The 15852-nt window shown below is 44.7% G+C and overlaps 2 protein-coding genes across 3 annotated transcripts in view; both read right to left on the bottom strand.

Moving 5' to 3' along the window:
* ADGRE5 (adhesion G protein-coupled receptor E5) overlaps positions 1-15852 on the bottom strand; it is a 367255-nt gene that overhangs the window by 278955 nt on the left and 72448 nt on the right. The gene's annotated exons all lie outside the window — the stretch shown is intronic.
* LOC136613168 (adhesion G protein-coupled receptor E3-like) overlaps positions 1-15852 on the bottom strand; it is an 81465-nt gene that overhangs the window by 31826 nt on the left and 33787 nt on the right. Inside the window, exons 8-12 of the mRNA XM_066594013.1 lie at positions 13338-13399; positions 7441-7512; positions 4980-5172; positions 3838-3939; positions 151-317 (exon numbers count right to left, since the gene is read on the bottom strand). Of these exons, the coding sequence (XP_066450110.1) occupies positions 151-317; positions 3838-3939; positions 4980-5172; positions 7441-7512; positions 13338-13399 (596 nt within the window). The remainder of the gene's footprint in view (positions 1-150; positions 318-3837; positions 3940-4979; positions 5173-7440; positions 7513-13337; positions 13400-15852) is intronic.

Genomic DNA, 15852 nt, shown 5'->3' with positions numbered 1-15852 from the left:
GAGCCTTTAATCCCATGCCGTATTTTTGCTATCGGCGGAGATTAAAGCCCATGACTAAGCGTCATAAATTTACTGTACTTGGTTCTAAAAGGGTTAAACATGCATTGCCTACTGAATTGTTAAGCTAACCCTGATCCTTATTATACAAACCTGAATATGTGCAAGCTGGAATGTGACATTTTCAGTTAGCTTTCCGGTAATGGCACCAGTGACCACCCTTGAATTGATTACAAGCACCTCATCCTCTTCTTCAAAGGGAGATAATTTTCCATTTAAGCTGGATTTGAGGTCTTTGTAGACAATAAATATGGCACCATCTGAAAGAACAAAGTCAATATATACAATCCTTTATCTATGGTATAGGAGCAGGGTAGGAGCAGGATTGTGGCAACCAAGCTACTACAGTTGGTTGCCACGAGCAGGCAATGAAATAATGCTCGTGATCCTACTATATGCAGTCTGCAGCTCTATTTATGCAACTTTACACCCATACTGATGTCACAGGAGCCGTGGTGCAAGTCACAGTTTTTGCAACCTGCAACCCATGGTCCGGACAACCTGCGACTTGCACTACGACTCCACTAACTTCAATGTAAGAATAAGGTTGTAGGGCTACACAGCAGTCTTCGAACAGTAAGCAGCAGCACGCCCTTTGGAAAAACTTTGAGTGCTCACCCCCAGGCCACACCATAAATTGCCCATATACTCATAGAACAGCACAAATAGCACACACTCCAGGATCCAATGCAACAATGGGTACTTTATTGGATCAACTCCAGATGTCAACAATAGAGCAACATTTTGGGCGAATTGCCCTTTATCAAGCTACACAAAAAATTTGCATATGTGATTGTGCAAGTGCAGGTAAAACAAGCTTCAATTAAATACATGCACATAAGGAGTGCATAGAAAGAGATATCTAGGTAGTTGGAAGTCCAAAGGTAAGAAATATATGGACAACTGGAGGGCTGAGAGATATAAAAAGAGAAATAGCGTATATACTGTATAAATAAATAATATACCATATATACTCAAGTATAAGCCGACTTTTCAGCACATTTTTTTATGCTGAGAAAGCCCCTCTCCACTTATACTCAAGTGAGGGACTAGGTAGAGAAAAAAAAAAAACACACAATCCTCACCTTTTCAGCCGGCATCTGTGTCCCCGGCGCAATGGTCTCCCTGGCGGTGCGGCAAGCTGCTTTGTAATTCTCCCCGCTATGATTTCTCTGCTCGGCTTTGAATTCCCCAACGTCAGCTAGTAAGTGCTGTGATTGGATTGAGTGCCAGCCAATCACAGCCGGCGCTTGATCATTCACAGCCATTCAGTGAAGGACATCACTGAATGGCTGTGATTGGTTTATCGAGCACCGGCTGTGATTGGCTGGCACTCGATTTAATCACAACACCTACTAGATGATGACAGGGGAATTCAAAGCCGAGCAGGGAGATGACAGCAGGGAGAATTACAAAGCAGCTTGCCGCACCGCCGGGGAGACCATCGCGCCGGGGACACAGACGAAGTCTGGGAGGTGAGTATTGCGTTTTTTGTTTTTTTTTACCTAGTCTAGCTAAGCTTATACCCAAGGCACCTAGTTTTTCCAGTTTTTTTGTGGTGAAATTAGGTGCCTCGGCTAATACTCGGTTCGGCTTATACCCGAGTATATACGGTATATATACACACACAAAATTGGCAAACCAGGGGAAAAAAATAAAAGCAGGAAAAGAAAAACAATAATACCCAGACAAACACTAGGAGGGATAGTCTGTAGAGATGAGCGAACTAACTCGTCCGAGCTTGATATTCGTGCGAATATTAGGGTGTTCGGGATGCTCGTTACTCGTAACGAGCACCACGCGGTGTTCTGGTTACTTTCAGTTTCCTCTCTGAGACGTTAGCGCGCTTTTCTGGCCAATTGAAAGACAGGGAAGGCATTACAACTTCCCCCTGCAACGTTTAAGCCCTATACCACCCCCCTGCTGTGAGTGGCTGGGGAGATAAGGTGTCACACGAGTATTGAAATCTGCCCTTCCCGCGGCTCGCTACGGATGTATTCTGACATTAGTTCAGGGAAAGTGGTATCGTGTTGGAGCTGCTATAGGGAGAGTGTTAGGTGTATTGTAGGCTTCAAGAACCCCAACGGTCCTTCTAAAGGCCATAAATCGTCTCTATATGCGCTCAGTGGGGCCGGCGGCAGCAGCGCCGACCCCATTGAGAACATATAGAAGACAAATCCTTCTTTTCTGCCACAGCTGTAACAGCTGTAGCAGAGAAGAACGATGTTTGCCCATTGAATTCAATGGAGCCAGCAATACAGCAGGTTCCATTGAATGCAATGGGCTGCCGGCGATCGCAGGATGAATTGTCAGGAAGGGCTTAAATATATAACCCCTTCCCTGCAATTCATCCAGAAATGTGATACACTAAAAATATATACCGGCGTATAAGGCGACGGGGCGTATAAGACGACCCCCCAACTGTCACCTTATACGCCGGCAATACAGTGGAGCAAAGAATAAAAATTATTACTCACTTCTTCAGACGATCTGCGCCGCTCCTGTAGACTGTCACTCCTTCCTGGTGTTCTGCGGTGCTCCTGCAGGCTGTCGCTCCCTCCTGGTTCCCGGCAGAGCATTGCTTTCTCTACGAAAGGCTTTAAATCCACGCCTCCAGAAACACACGTGCCTTCAGCCAATCACAGCCAATGACAGTGATGTCATTGAATTGCTGTGATTGGCTGTGTTTCTGGAGGCGGGGATTTCAAGCCTTTCATAGAGAAAGCTTTAGTCCGTGGACCAGGAAGGAGTGACAGTCTGCAGGAGCGGCGCAGATCGTCTGAAGAAGTAAGTAATGCTTTTTATTCTTTGCTCCACTGTATTGCCGGCGTATAAGGTGACAGTTGGGGGGTCGTCTTATACACCCCGTCGCCTTATACGCTGGTATATATTTTTAGTGTATCACATTTCTGGATGAATTGCAGGGAAGGGGTTATATATTTAACCCCTTCCCGACCATTCATCCTGCGATCGCCGGCAGCCCATTGCATTCAGTGGAACCTGCTGTATTGCTGGTTCCATTGAATTCAATGGGCAAACATTGTTCTTCTCTGCTACAGCTGTTACAGCTATGGCAGAGGAGAACGATCTTTACGCTGACAGTGCGGGGGGAGCCCACTCTTGCCGCTATTGTGGCTTAATAGTGGGACCTGGGAACTTGAGATGCAGCCCAACATGTAGCCCCTCGCCTGCCCTATCCGTTGCTGTGTCGTTCCCATCACTTTCTTGAATTGACCAGATTTTCACACATGAAAACCTTAGCGAGCATCGGCGAAATACAAAAATGCTCGGGTCGCCCATTGACTTCAATGGGGTTCGTTACTCGAAATGAACCCTCGAGCATTGCGAAAATTTCGTGCCGAGTAACGAGCACCCGAGCATTTTGGTGTTCGCTCATCTTTAATAGTCTGTAAAAGACTGCAAAACAAGGCGGAAAATACAAGGTTGAAGAAGAGTAGCTGAAAACAAATGGGAGCTGAAACACACAAGATCTTCTCTATGCTTGTACAGGCTATTCCCACCTATTGTTTCTCTGGGTATTATTGTTTTTCTTTCCCTGCTTTGCCAATATTGTGTCCATACCCATTAATTGCTATTCCTTTATTTTTATATCCCACAGCCTTCCCGAAACGTTGCTTTATAGTTGTCATCTGGAGTTAAATGAAGTACTCCTTGTTACATTGGCACTTGGAGTCGGCGCTACCTATTTGTGCCTAAGTGTAGGACTTTCCGCACACATGCATCATTATAGTCTCCTAGTCCTTCCATATTTCGGGTTACCGTTCGCTTGATTTGACATGGGACATGGAACTTTCATAAGGTTGTCGTTCAAAATCAGTGCAAAGAAGCGGCAGCCATCAGGAACAAGCTGCATGGAGACATCTGAAAAAAAAGAGATGTAGATTTTGGGAAGCATGGATTTTTATACAGATTTTCATAAATGACACCTGGAGCGCGTGGCGGACAAGAAGTGCGAACACAGCCTTAGGGGGAGAGTTGTGAAAGGATTTTAGAATGTTCTATGGATTTTAAGGTTATACAAGTCCGAAAATGTCTCCGAAACATACAAGCGAGTGCTGAGTCTTTAAACACTTTATATATACAAGGAGAAAATAATCCATATTTGTCTATATGATGAGACCTTCACCCTTTCCTATCCAATTTCCCCGCACCCACATCCTCAGCAACTCTTATTTATTTTGGGTGGGAAAGCGAATTGTGGATTCCTTGAATTTACTCAATAGAAACACATAAAAATGATGTCAGGATGCTTTCATCAGCAATTGTATATGTATATTACAGTAGGTAGGAGAGAAGTCCGACATCAGACCTCTCTCCTGCATACTGTGATATACATATATAGAAGAGAACTCTGACGATGGCCCTCCCTTCTGCATAGTGTTAGAAACGTGTCGGACCTCCTCCAACATGGGAGCTATGCAGGGAAATCTCAATGTTGGACGAGGTCTGACACTGGATTGGAAAGGGATAAATGGGTTGTGTTAAGATAGAAAGTTATTCCATATCCACAGAATAAGTGATGACCTTCTGATTGGTGGGGGGTCTGACCACTGGGACCCTCACTGATCCAAAGAATGGGTGTGTGAAAAATCCCTGCATGGATGGAGCAGCGGTCACTTTGCTTTTATTTTAAACATCAAGGATCAGGAAGACAGAAAAAATGGACAGTGGAATCAAGTCGGAGCTTGTGGATAGAAAAGGATAGTGCAGAAATCTGCTAAAAAACTGTTCTTGGCATTTTGTATTTGAATTATTTGTAAATTGGGAAATAACAGCGCACTGATCTTTTACAAGCAGCTATTTTTGTAGGCACGTACATTGCTCTAATGTTTTCGTCCTCCTGGCCGAGTACAAAGTAATATAACTGGGGTTGGGGTGGGGGAGTGGAGACATATACTCACCTAGTTCAGCTGTTGTGATAGTTTGGTTCCGTGGCTCATCAATAAAAGATTTCAGCGTCAATCTCTCCACATTTTTTAGAATTTCTGTCCTCCGTTCATTGTTTTTTGTGCTGTCAGCAGTGAAGGAGTCATTCTGTGCATTAAGTATATTACTGAGTCTGTTTATTGCATTTTTAAGTTGATGTTGAGGCTTCTATGGAGAGAATAACAGAGTATTAGTGTACAGCATGAAGAATAAACATACAAGGACATATGTGCTATGGAGGCCGTTTCTTCAGCTCGTTTGGGGCCCAGGATATTGTAAAGATATTAAAAGTCTCTCTCAAAAGGAACTAGTAAGTTCCTAAATAAAAGACCTAATGGTCATATAGCCGTCTGATCTGCAAGAGATGGGAAGAAGCTAGCAAATATCATCAGGCCTTCCTATCCCAGAATGAGGGGAAAGTGGCAAGAACTACGGTCACTTAAAGGGATTGTATGGTTACCGGACAACGTTCCCCCTATAGAGCCCACTGTGCTAAAATAACAAAAATAGCTATACTTACCTGTCCTCTGACACCTCATTTCAGCCCTGCAGCCTCACCGTGGGCTTGGTGCTTGTTGTGGCAGATGATGCCATTGGAAGTCACCTGACCGAACCCCTGGCATCATGGATGTCAGGAGAATGGGTAAGTACTGCTCCCTTTATTATTTTAGCACAGTGGGCCCTATAGGGGGAATGTTGGACAACCCCTTTAAGAGGTTATTTCTTCTGTACTGTATGTTCCTACAAGAAGGGCATGATTCTAGTGTCCATAATCCTACAGCTCGACTTGAACATCCGGATGAAAACCAGGTTACATATGTAGGATATAACAAGCTATTCTGGATGACAGCTGCTGGTTATCACACGCTGATTGGCCAGAACAGAATGTAAGACAAGATTCGTAGCAAGAGACCTAACACTAATGATGGCCATGCAAATAAGATAAATGGCCGCAAGTTATCACCCACTAATTAATGACCATTTAGCAAGAGTTAATGGTGCAGATTTACAGTACAAAATACAAGGTTTCTGGCGCAAATTGCAGCAGAAAACTGTCAAAAATATTTTGCACCACATTTAGTATGTGTTTTAGACACTTTCAGACATGTTTTTCGCTGTGTTTGACAAAGAGTTGTTCCTTAATAGAAAAGGTGGCATGGCCTACATGTGGCACCATATACCAAAAATTGTGCCAAGAGTTGCATTAAAAATTGACGCAATTTCTGGTGTAAATGAAGCCAGCCAATAGGTGCTATAAATGAAGACTAGACCGTCTTAAAAATTGACAAATGTATCATTCAGCAGAGTCACTGTGATAAATCTGGTATATTTTAAGACTGCCTAGTTTAAGTTTGCTCTACCTATTAGGGTACGGTCACATGTAGCTGATTGGTGCAGATTTTCAGTTGTGGAAAATCTGCACCAAATCAGCTACATGTGAACGTACCCTAATAGGTAGAGCAAACTTAAACTAGACGAGATCCGTGTCAAATTCCTCACCAAATGGTGCCGATTTTGAACGTATAATTTGTTACAAGTCTACGAAATCTACCACATATGAATGAACCTTTAGGCAGTATTAGTAAAACTGACCCAATCAGTCAAAATGTTATTGGTCATATGTATGTGATGTTAGTCACTCTTGTATAAAGACAACTAAAATATTATGCAGGTGATACCATTATTGGCTAACCAGAAAGTTATATTTACTGTACAAGCTCTCAGAGACCCCTTCATCAGGCCATAACAACTGAAGCACTGAGAGACAAGCAAAGCAATTAAAGGTTACATCAAGATATTGTACATGGGGTGAAACATCATTGAGATAAGCCGGAGCAATAAAAGTTAGAATTGTGTATGTGTGGAAGGATAAAAGGTGATGACCTAGGAGGTCACAGATCTGAAGTCACTGATGGTGGTGTGAAGTGTCCATATAATGGAGCATGAACCCAGGGGTTCAATTTAGCCCTTATGTCAATTTTCGGAAAGTTCTTATCAGTTTGCTTTCCCAGACAGATCTTTCTCACTATGGCCTGCTCCAGAAAAATGATTCCCCACAGACATAGATTCATCCGGTAATCTTTGCTTAGTTTGTCCAATATGGGTTCTACTGTTGACAAGGTGTTTTCTTAGGTTCATTACAGCCAATGGTGTTCGTAAGGCGCCATCTGAGTCCGGCATAAGCCTGATCCAGCACCTTTGGATTTTCTGCTGCTTGATTCCGAGGATGGAGCCAAATAATGGAAAAGATTACCACTTGTGTGAACCTAACCTTACTTAGCATATAGCACTGCATTGTAATGCATGTTACTGTTAGGTGGACTGAACATCACATTATCATTTGAACAACATATGAAAGTATTACATGTTCATATCAGATATGAATATACAGTATGTATGGTCATATATACATATAGGCTCCTCTGATTGACTCACCTCTGTGGTTATATTTGTACAGGAAGAATTCAAAAACAGTAATGTGGCCCGCAAGAACAAGCAGGCCGTATCCTGCAAGATCAGAGACAGTGGTCATCAAACTAAAACTCTTACGGGTGCCATAATATCAGTGCTTATATTCTGCCGTTAGAAGCTTTCATGCAATCTGAGAGAAGCCACGGAGGCCATTAGTCTTGACACAATATATTGCCCCTCTAAAACAGATTTGTAATACTGCATATTTTCTCCAGCGTATATGTTTGTGTTTGCAGTTGGCTGGTGCGTACAACTTCACAACTATATAATGAAAGTGGAGCCAATGCTCACTGCAGCGACTAATATTCTCTATGCATTCTATATACACTAATTAATGTTCTCTTACTGTATCTGCAATAGAAAACAAACATACTCCAGGGAAAGCATCTGGTAAATGCACACTAAGGCTGCCTGTCCACGGCCGAGGCGGAATATTGCTAGCGATATTCCACCACGGGGAATATCCACTGACAGGTCTCCGCAAGTGGAGAATCGCTATGATTCTCCACTCATGGACGTTGGGCTGTGCTTTCCATAGTTAGCCTATGGAAAGCGTGTCATGCGAGAACTAGCCCGTGGACAGCCAGCCTTAGGGCGAGCACCCACTGGCGTTTGCGTTTTCCGCGGGAAAAAAACGCAGCGTTTTCGCCGCGTGTCCCGCGGTTTTTTCCGCCCGTTTTCCGCGGCGTTTTTCGCGGCGTTTTCGCGGCGTTTTCGCGGCTTTACAAATTAATTTCCATGGAGAAAAATAAGGACACATATGCAACTGACAGCTCCTATGTTAAAAACGCAAACGCAATGCAAAAAAAACGCCAGTGGACAGGAACACATGTTATCTCTATGCCTGTGCAGGAAAAACGCAAAACGCAAAACGCAAAACGCAGGTAAAAAAACGCCAGTGGGTGCTCGCCCTTAAGGTACCTTTACACAGGATGACTATGTAGAGGCCAAGAGCTACAGGCCACTTCAAAATGTCTTTCATGTTTGTCTACTGCGTTTATGTTGTCAGCAATTTTTGAATGCATGAAGTGTATGTGGTGCACCTCTGCAGTGCTGAAAGTGGTATGTGAGATGTCTGGAAATGTATCATTTTGTGTTGTGAGTTTGTGGTCACCTGATCATGGTTTATATTAATGTTTGCAGAATGTGAGTGCAAGTCAGTCTAAGTCAGTCTGAAGCAGTGTGTAGCGGAGTCGAGTTTGGAGTCTGGTGTAAGTCAGTTGACAAGAAAGTGAGTTCTTGGCCTAGTCTAGCCTGAACCAGTCTGAGAGACAGGACGCTTGGAATATCTGTTGATGTGTCTTTGAAGCACTGTACACAGCATTCCCCTATGCTGTGGAAGTGAGAATGGAGGAAGCCGAAAGGTATCAACCATCTCCCTTGGATACCTCTTATCCCATGTTCCGCAGAGTTGAGTATCCGCCGTCTTTGCTGCAATCGTGAGGAGAGAGAGAACTGTAGAATATTCTCCCGTGAATTCCATTGGTCGCATTCACCGTGGAGGAAGGAATGGTGGTGTCACCTGTGACAACCCCATAGAAAGAACCAAGGTAAACCAGTTTTTGGTCACCCTCTGTTTAAATAGCCTGCACTTGGCCCTGTTGGACATGTCCCTGGCTAACCCCCGGGTAAGAGACAGTAGAGCCATTGTGACAAGGCCTATAACTCATCCCCGCTGTCTCCTAAGCTAGGGCCCACTCCTCAGATGCTGCAACTGTCAGGCACATTAGTGTCTCGTAGCAGTCCCAGTTACTATCGCTCCTCTGCTTTACAAAGAAGCAATAGTCATTCAAGTGAATGGAGGTAGAGATATGTATATTGCAGTTACCTCTATGCAGTGCAGCCTCCTGACTGATACTTATCAGTCACTATCTTGATGCAGAGATTTCTCCTTGCTGTGCTCTGCCTGCGGAGATCTGATTACAGCTGATAACATTGTATCAGCTGTTCTCAGCTGTCAGCCCCACTGGCAGATCAAAGTGAAAGTAATTAGGAAACAGCAGGAGGTCTCTTTCCTGAATACAGCTCCCAGGGGCTCACAGGCTGCTACTAGGTATTAATAGGTAATAGGCATTAGTGCCAAGCAGTAGTTTATGCAAAATGATCGCTCAAAAGCCATCTTTTAGTGATCATCTTTGCAGTGTAAATGCGACTTTAAAGCGACCCTTTGATCCTGAAGAAACAAAGATGGCCACACCAGGTCTCTGACTAGCTGATGCACATTGTGTATTAGTATACATCATAGGTCTAAATCACTACTGTTTTGATTAACCAGAGCTGCCCATGTGAGCAGTGCTGACCAGTCCAGGCAGAATGTAGTGGCCCAGAACAACGGGGCCCCTCCATAATGCATGAATGAAATTGTCTTGTGCCTACGTGTTGTCAGTGTCTTTTGTGTTGCCTCAATATGATCTGTATTGCATCGCTGCAGCAGTGAATGAGTTCATTGTCTGGTATCCGAGAATGTCTGGAAATGTATCTTGTTTTTGTCACGTGATCATGTTTGATATATGTGGGTGCAAAAGTTGTTGGTTCCTGGCAGCTGTTGGAGAGAGGGGAGCTGCCAGAGACCCATGCGGACACTTTCAGTCAGTGGGGACCATGATGGAAGAGGGAGAAGGGTGACCTCCACTTTCCCTGGGCTTGTTTCACCCAGGAGATGCCGGAGGTTTTAACCCACTGAGGTACTAGAGAAAGCGAAGACAGTTGCAGAGTGGAGAGCGTGTTTGATGTGAGTGCTGACCGGTAGAAAGCTGAAAAGGAGAAGAAAAGTTGTGCTGGTGTAGTGTCCCAGAACAACATCCTGGAGCCCTCCATAATTGTCATACATGTCTGTCTTATGTGGATGCACCGTGCAAAACTGTCCTGTCTATTTTCTGTATGTGTGTTGCACAGCATCTGAAGGGTTAACTCTCTTAAAATCATTGCCTGTCAGCTCTGTCTGCATGCTGAATGTATCTATCTTACAGTGTCATGTGGTACAGGTGAAGTTATAGAAGTGAGTGTCTGAGAGCGGGAGTGATAGTTGATCATCTTCCCATGCTGTTGGAGGACTCACAATGATGCAGGGAAGCACCTTTAGCTTCCCTGCATTGAAAATGGAGAGAAAGGAGAGGCTCCCTATGAGAAGCTGAGGATCTTCCCTTTTATCCGATCCGTTGGAGAAACCGCAGAGGGAGACATCTCTGGTTTCCCAGCTTCTAATATGGAGGAGACAGAGAGACAGCCTTACCACATGTGAAACGCATGAGAGAACGAGTGAGTCTCAAAAAATCCCCAGAGAGAGAGAGACATTCCCCCAAGTAATTCTGTATAAAGAGATCGTTTGTACCAGGTACCCGTTCACATTGCGACACCTATTTTTTCTGTGTGGCCAATGGATCACCACACAGAAATACGTGATTTTATGTGTGGGGTGCATTTAAACTAAGTCTTCTGCTAAGTAATTTTGTCTTGCAAGAGTGTATGTGGAGAGATTGCTGTCTTTTTGCCTGCTCCGGAGTATATTTTGTGTCCAGGACCGGTGACATATAGATAACGTGGACTATAGGGCCGTATTGTTCCTGTGTAATTTTATTCCCAACCTCTGAGCTTCTGCCTGTAACTGCTGCCGTGAATGTACCTGTAATTACCTGTATTGCAAAGTGAAACTAAGTAAAGTTTTGCCGGGCCGCAACCGTTCCTGAAGACCCGAGATACGATATACTTGTCCAGTGTTTATTACTCCACCGTATATGAATGCCTGTGTGTGGAACGGTGGCGTCACAAACTGACAACTACTACACACCTCATCCTGAGGACTACTGGCCCTATCCTCTGCTGCGATAACTCCATCCGGGACCAGAAGTTGGTAAGTGCCACCGTGACAGGTCTACGCACTACACCCTCCCAACTCCAGCCGTATGCGTGGGTAGAGAGTTATTTCCCTGCAGTATCCCACCATGGGTATTGCACTGGGACCGGAACCATACAGATAACTGAGACTGTAGACTACCTGGTGTACCCATGATTTCCCTCGCTGTTGCATCACTTTGTGAAGTTTGTACGGAGTATCTTGCTGGTGTGGATTGTTTCTCGTTGGACTGTAAATAAGTTTATCCAATTGGCCCTGCCAACCGTTCCCAACTTTGCTCATTTAAACTACTCCGTGAGTGTGGACCAGTTTTTTCATTGTCCGGATCCACTGCTAAGGAAGGAGCAGTGGCATCACTCGTGACAAACTGAAGCCTAGGTACATTGCACCGTGGGCTCCCTGTTTGTAGGCCGTCTCTCAGCTACTTGGACGGGTCCTGTGCTACCCTCAGGGTGGGAGATGGTAGAGCCCCGTGACAAAGGCCAGACCTACCCTGCTGTCTCCTAGGCTGAGGGCCCGCTCCTCAGACACTGCAAGAGCAGGGTCTTAGACTACCAATGCACATTAATGCACAGTGTACATCAGGTGGTCAGAAAACTGGTGCAGCCATCTTTGTTTCTCCAGGACCGTAAGGTCGTTTAAGGGTATGTTCACTCTACATTTGAACTTTGTGGACTATAATATTCCTTTTGGCACAAAATGTCATAAATGAAAAGAAACCTGTTGAAACGGAGACCTATTGATTTCTGCTTCAACAGCTTTGTAGAATGACAGAGATAGAACGGTTGGACGAAAACTATCTCGTTCACGTTTTCAGGATTTTGGATGAAAACCAGGATGGAACCCTTGGACGGAAGCTCAAATGTGGTGTGAACATAACCTAGGATTCCAGTCTCCGTTTCCTTCTAAGGTGAATATCCCCTTCTTGTCCTACTTGTAAGACTGATGACCTATTAATAGGTAATCAATAGGCGATCTGCTGGGTTAATCAGCTAATCATGGGGCTTGGTATTTTAATGTACAGAGTAGCTTAATTGCTGGAGGCAGGCAGCTCGGCACAATGTGCAGTGGTACTGCATTCACTTAAAGGGGTGGTCTCGCGAAAGCAAGTGGGTCTATACACTTCTGTATGGCCATATTAATGCACTTTGTAATATACATCGTGCATTAAATATGAGCCATACAGAAGTTATTCACTTACCTGCTCCGTTGCTAGCGTCCCCGTCGCCATGGTTCCGTCTAATTTCGGTGTCTTCTTGCCTTTTTAGACGCGCTTGCGCAGATCCGTCTTCTCCCTTCTTCTCCCTTCGGCTCCGCTCGGCAGCATCGGCATTTTGGCTCCGCCCCCTTGTACGCATCATCGCGTAGCTCCGCCCCATGACGTGTGCCGGTTCCAGCCTCCTGATTGGCTGGAATCGGCACATGACGGGGGCGGAGCTACGCGATGACGCGAAAAGGGGGCGGAGCCAAAACTCCGATGCTTCCAAGACCAGCCGAAGGGAGAAGATGCATCTGCGCAAGCGCGTCTAAAAAAGCAAGAAGACACCGAAGTTAGACGGAACCATGGCAACGGGGACGCTAGCAACGGAGCAGGTAAGTGAATAACTTCTGTATGGCTCATATTTAATGCACGATGTATATTACAAAGTGCATTAATATGGCCATACAGAAGTGTATAGACCCACTTGCTTTCGCGAGACCACCCCTTTAAGTGGGACTCAGGCTTCAGTATGATGCCGGACCACTGCAGAATACATGGAGCTCTCTGCTTCTGGCAACAAAGTTCTGTATATTAGAACAATGGCCTTAGTGATTAGTTTTTGATAACCTATTTTGGTGAGAAGAATGCCTCTAAGACTCAATTACTGTATCACAGCCTGGTCCCTCCGGAGGATCCTCTGTTGGGCTGGTTCTCCATCATTTACGTCACTTTTGGACCTTACGTATTTAAGACACGGCTTGTAACTAGATAATAGCGTCTTTACATTTGCATAACTACAATACTTACTTGACTCTTATCACAGTTCTCCTTTTCCTTCAACAATGAACTATTAAAGTTACATGGATTTTCTAAAAAGAAAAGATATGTTAGAGCCTGTTAACCGCAAGCATTTATAGTGAATAACAGATATTAATGTCCATATATCAGCACACTGCAGCTGAAGTGCGTGGACAGTATATTGATAGGGGTAAATGTGAGCCGTCATTCTGCTCATGGGTCTACAGGGTCAACTAGTTCTCATCACAGTGGGTATTATTATTACTACCATTAGGCCTCATGTACAAGGCAGAGCAATGTGTATGGACCCTAAAGAGGCCTTATATATGAAATACAAATGGGGATTAAATACATAATATATGGACAATTTCTAAGAACAAGTAATATAACCATGTCTTCCTGATTGGCAAATTATTTCAGGGGTTACAGTTGGAGAGAGTCTCGTGTGTTAGGGTAGTGCATTCCGGAGTGTAGAGGAAGCGCGGTAGAAATCTTGGAAAAGAAAAGACAAGAGAACAGCAATCTTCGGTCCCCACAAGGTTTTGTGGGGACCGAAGATTTTATGTGGGGAGGTATCAGGCTATTAGGTCGGAGATGTATGAAGGGGACAGGTTGTGGACAGCCACAAATGTCATTGTTGGGACTTTAAAATCTATTAACTGGGCAACAGGTAGTCAGTGAAGGACTTGATAGAGAAAGGTAGAGATACATGGATAGAGGTAAATTAACAAGAAATTGGAAATAAGGATGATTTGGAGGGGTGCAAGAATGTTAGTGGGAAAACCAAACACGTTGAAGTTGCAATAATCTAGTTCATAGGTTCTCAAGCTGTGGTAGGTGTATACCCTTTGCGTACATCACATGTCTCTAGGGGGTATTCCCCCATCCTTATGCTGTGCTTTTAATAGGAGCAGAAAAGTATATGTTCATAGTCTTGTTGGACTTTGAAGCAGTTTATTTTAGTAGTGGTATGTCTAGTCATGTATGTGGTATATCTAATCATATATGAGTTGTATAAGTTATGCCAATCACTGATAGGTTATGCTTTAACCCTAGATCAATTAAATTAGCACAGATTCCAGTAAAACAGGTTCGTTACTTAAAGGGGTTGTCCCGCGAAAGCAAGTAGGGTTATACACTTCTGTATGGCCATATTAATGCACTTTGTAATGTACATCGTGCATTAATTATGAGCCATACAGAAGTTATTCACTTACCTGCTCCGTTGCTAGCGTCCTCGTTTCCATGGTGCCGTCTAATTTCAGCGTCTAATCGCCCGATTAGACGCGCTTGCGCAGTCCGGTCTTCTTTCTTCTGAATGGGGCCGCTCGTGCCGGAGAGCGGCTCCTCGTAGCTCCGCCCCGTCACGTGTGCCGATTCCAGCCAATCAGGAGGCTGGAATTGGCAATGGAACGCACAGAGCCCACGGTGCACCATGGGAGAAGACCTGCGGTCCACCGTGGGTGAAGATCCCGGCGGCCATCTTAGCAAGGTAAGTACGAAGTCGCAGCAGCGCCGGGATTCGGGTAAGTACCGGACGGTTTGGTTTTTTTTACCCCTGCATCGGGTTTGTCTCGCGCCGAACGGGGGGGCTATTGAAAAAAGAAAAAACCTGTTTCGGCGCGGGACAACCCCTTTAAGAAGCCTTCCTTTTGTGGCTGGCTAACTAAATCCATCTGTATTTACATGCAAATCCAGTTGTAGAGGGGAGTGATGCTCTTCTTACCCCTCTACACTACAGCAGTTCCCTACCACTCATTACAGAAGCTTCGGCTGCTGGGACTTAGCCCCGACCCCTTCTCCCATCTCGGGATCTGGGGAGGAGGTAAGTAAGGGGTTAAAAAGAGCTATGACCTGCGTCAGAAACACTATCTTTTCTCCTTAGAGAGAGCACCCAGATGGTGAGTGAGGAGACTGAAAAGGCCATTCATGCTCCTCTGGGTAATAGGCAAATAAGGGAAGCTCCGTGAAGTTGCCCGTTCACATGATCTAAGGTGCAGGCTGAGTGCTTTCAAGGCTCCCATAGCAGCCTATGGAAAGTGCGCAGCAAAGATAGACCATGTTCTATCTTTCGCGCACCTCGGGGCCAACATGCACACGCATGTCCTATCTTTGTTATGGGGAAAAAATACCGTACAAGCAGCACTCATTCATTGCCCTGCAAGGGCAGGATCCAGGGGTGCACAGCCTCAGTCGGAACCCGGACCACGATTCCACAATCCAAGGAGAAAGTGAGGTGTAGAGGCAGCACTCAGATGCAGTAAAATACAACAAACTTTATTCCTCAGTCATAAAATTTGGCTGCAACGTTTTGACCAGTCTTCTACTGGTCTTTGTCAAGCTTGAAACGTTACGCACTGAGGTCAGTGTAATACATGGATGTGTTGGGTCCATGAGAGCGATTGTCACTCCATGCAGCAATAACAGAGCACAACTCTTCTACATCGGCACCTATTTATATTAATATTATAAATGTGAAAGTAACCCTGTCAGCCTGTTTGTTAATTTTTCATGGCTAAACCGC

Source organism: Eleutherodactylus coqui, chromosome 2, assembly GCF_035609145.1.
Source record: "Eleutherodactylus coqui strain aEleCoq1 chromosome 2, aEleCoq1.hap1, whole genome shotgun sequence".
Lineage (NCBI taxonomy): Eukaryota > Metazoa > Chordata > Amphibia > Anura > Eleutherodactylidae > Eleutherodactylus > Eleutherodactylus coqui.
Note: the sequence above shows the minus strand (reverse complement) of the source record. Positions and strands in the feature narration are given on the sequence as shown.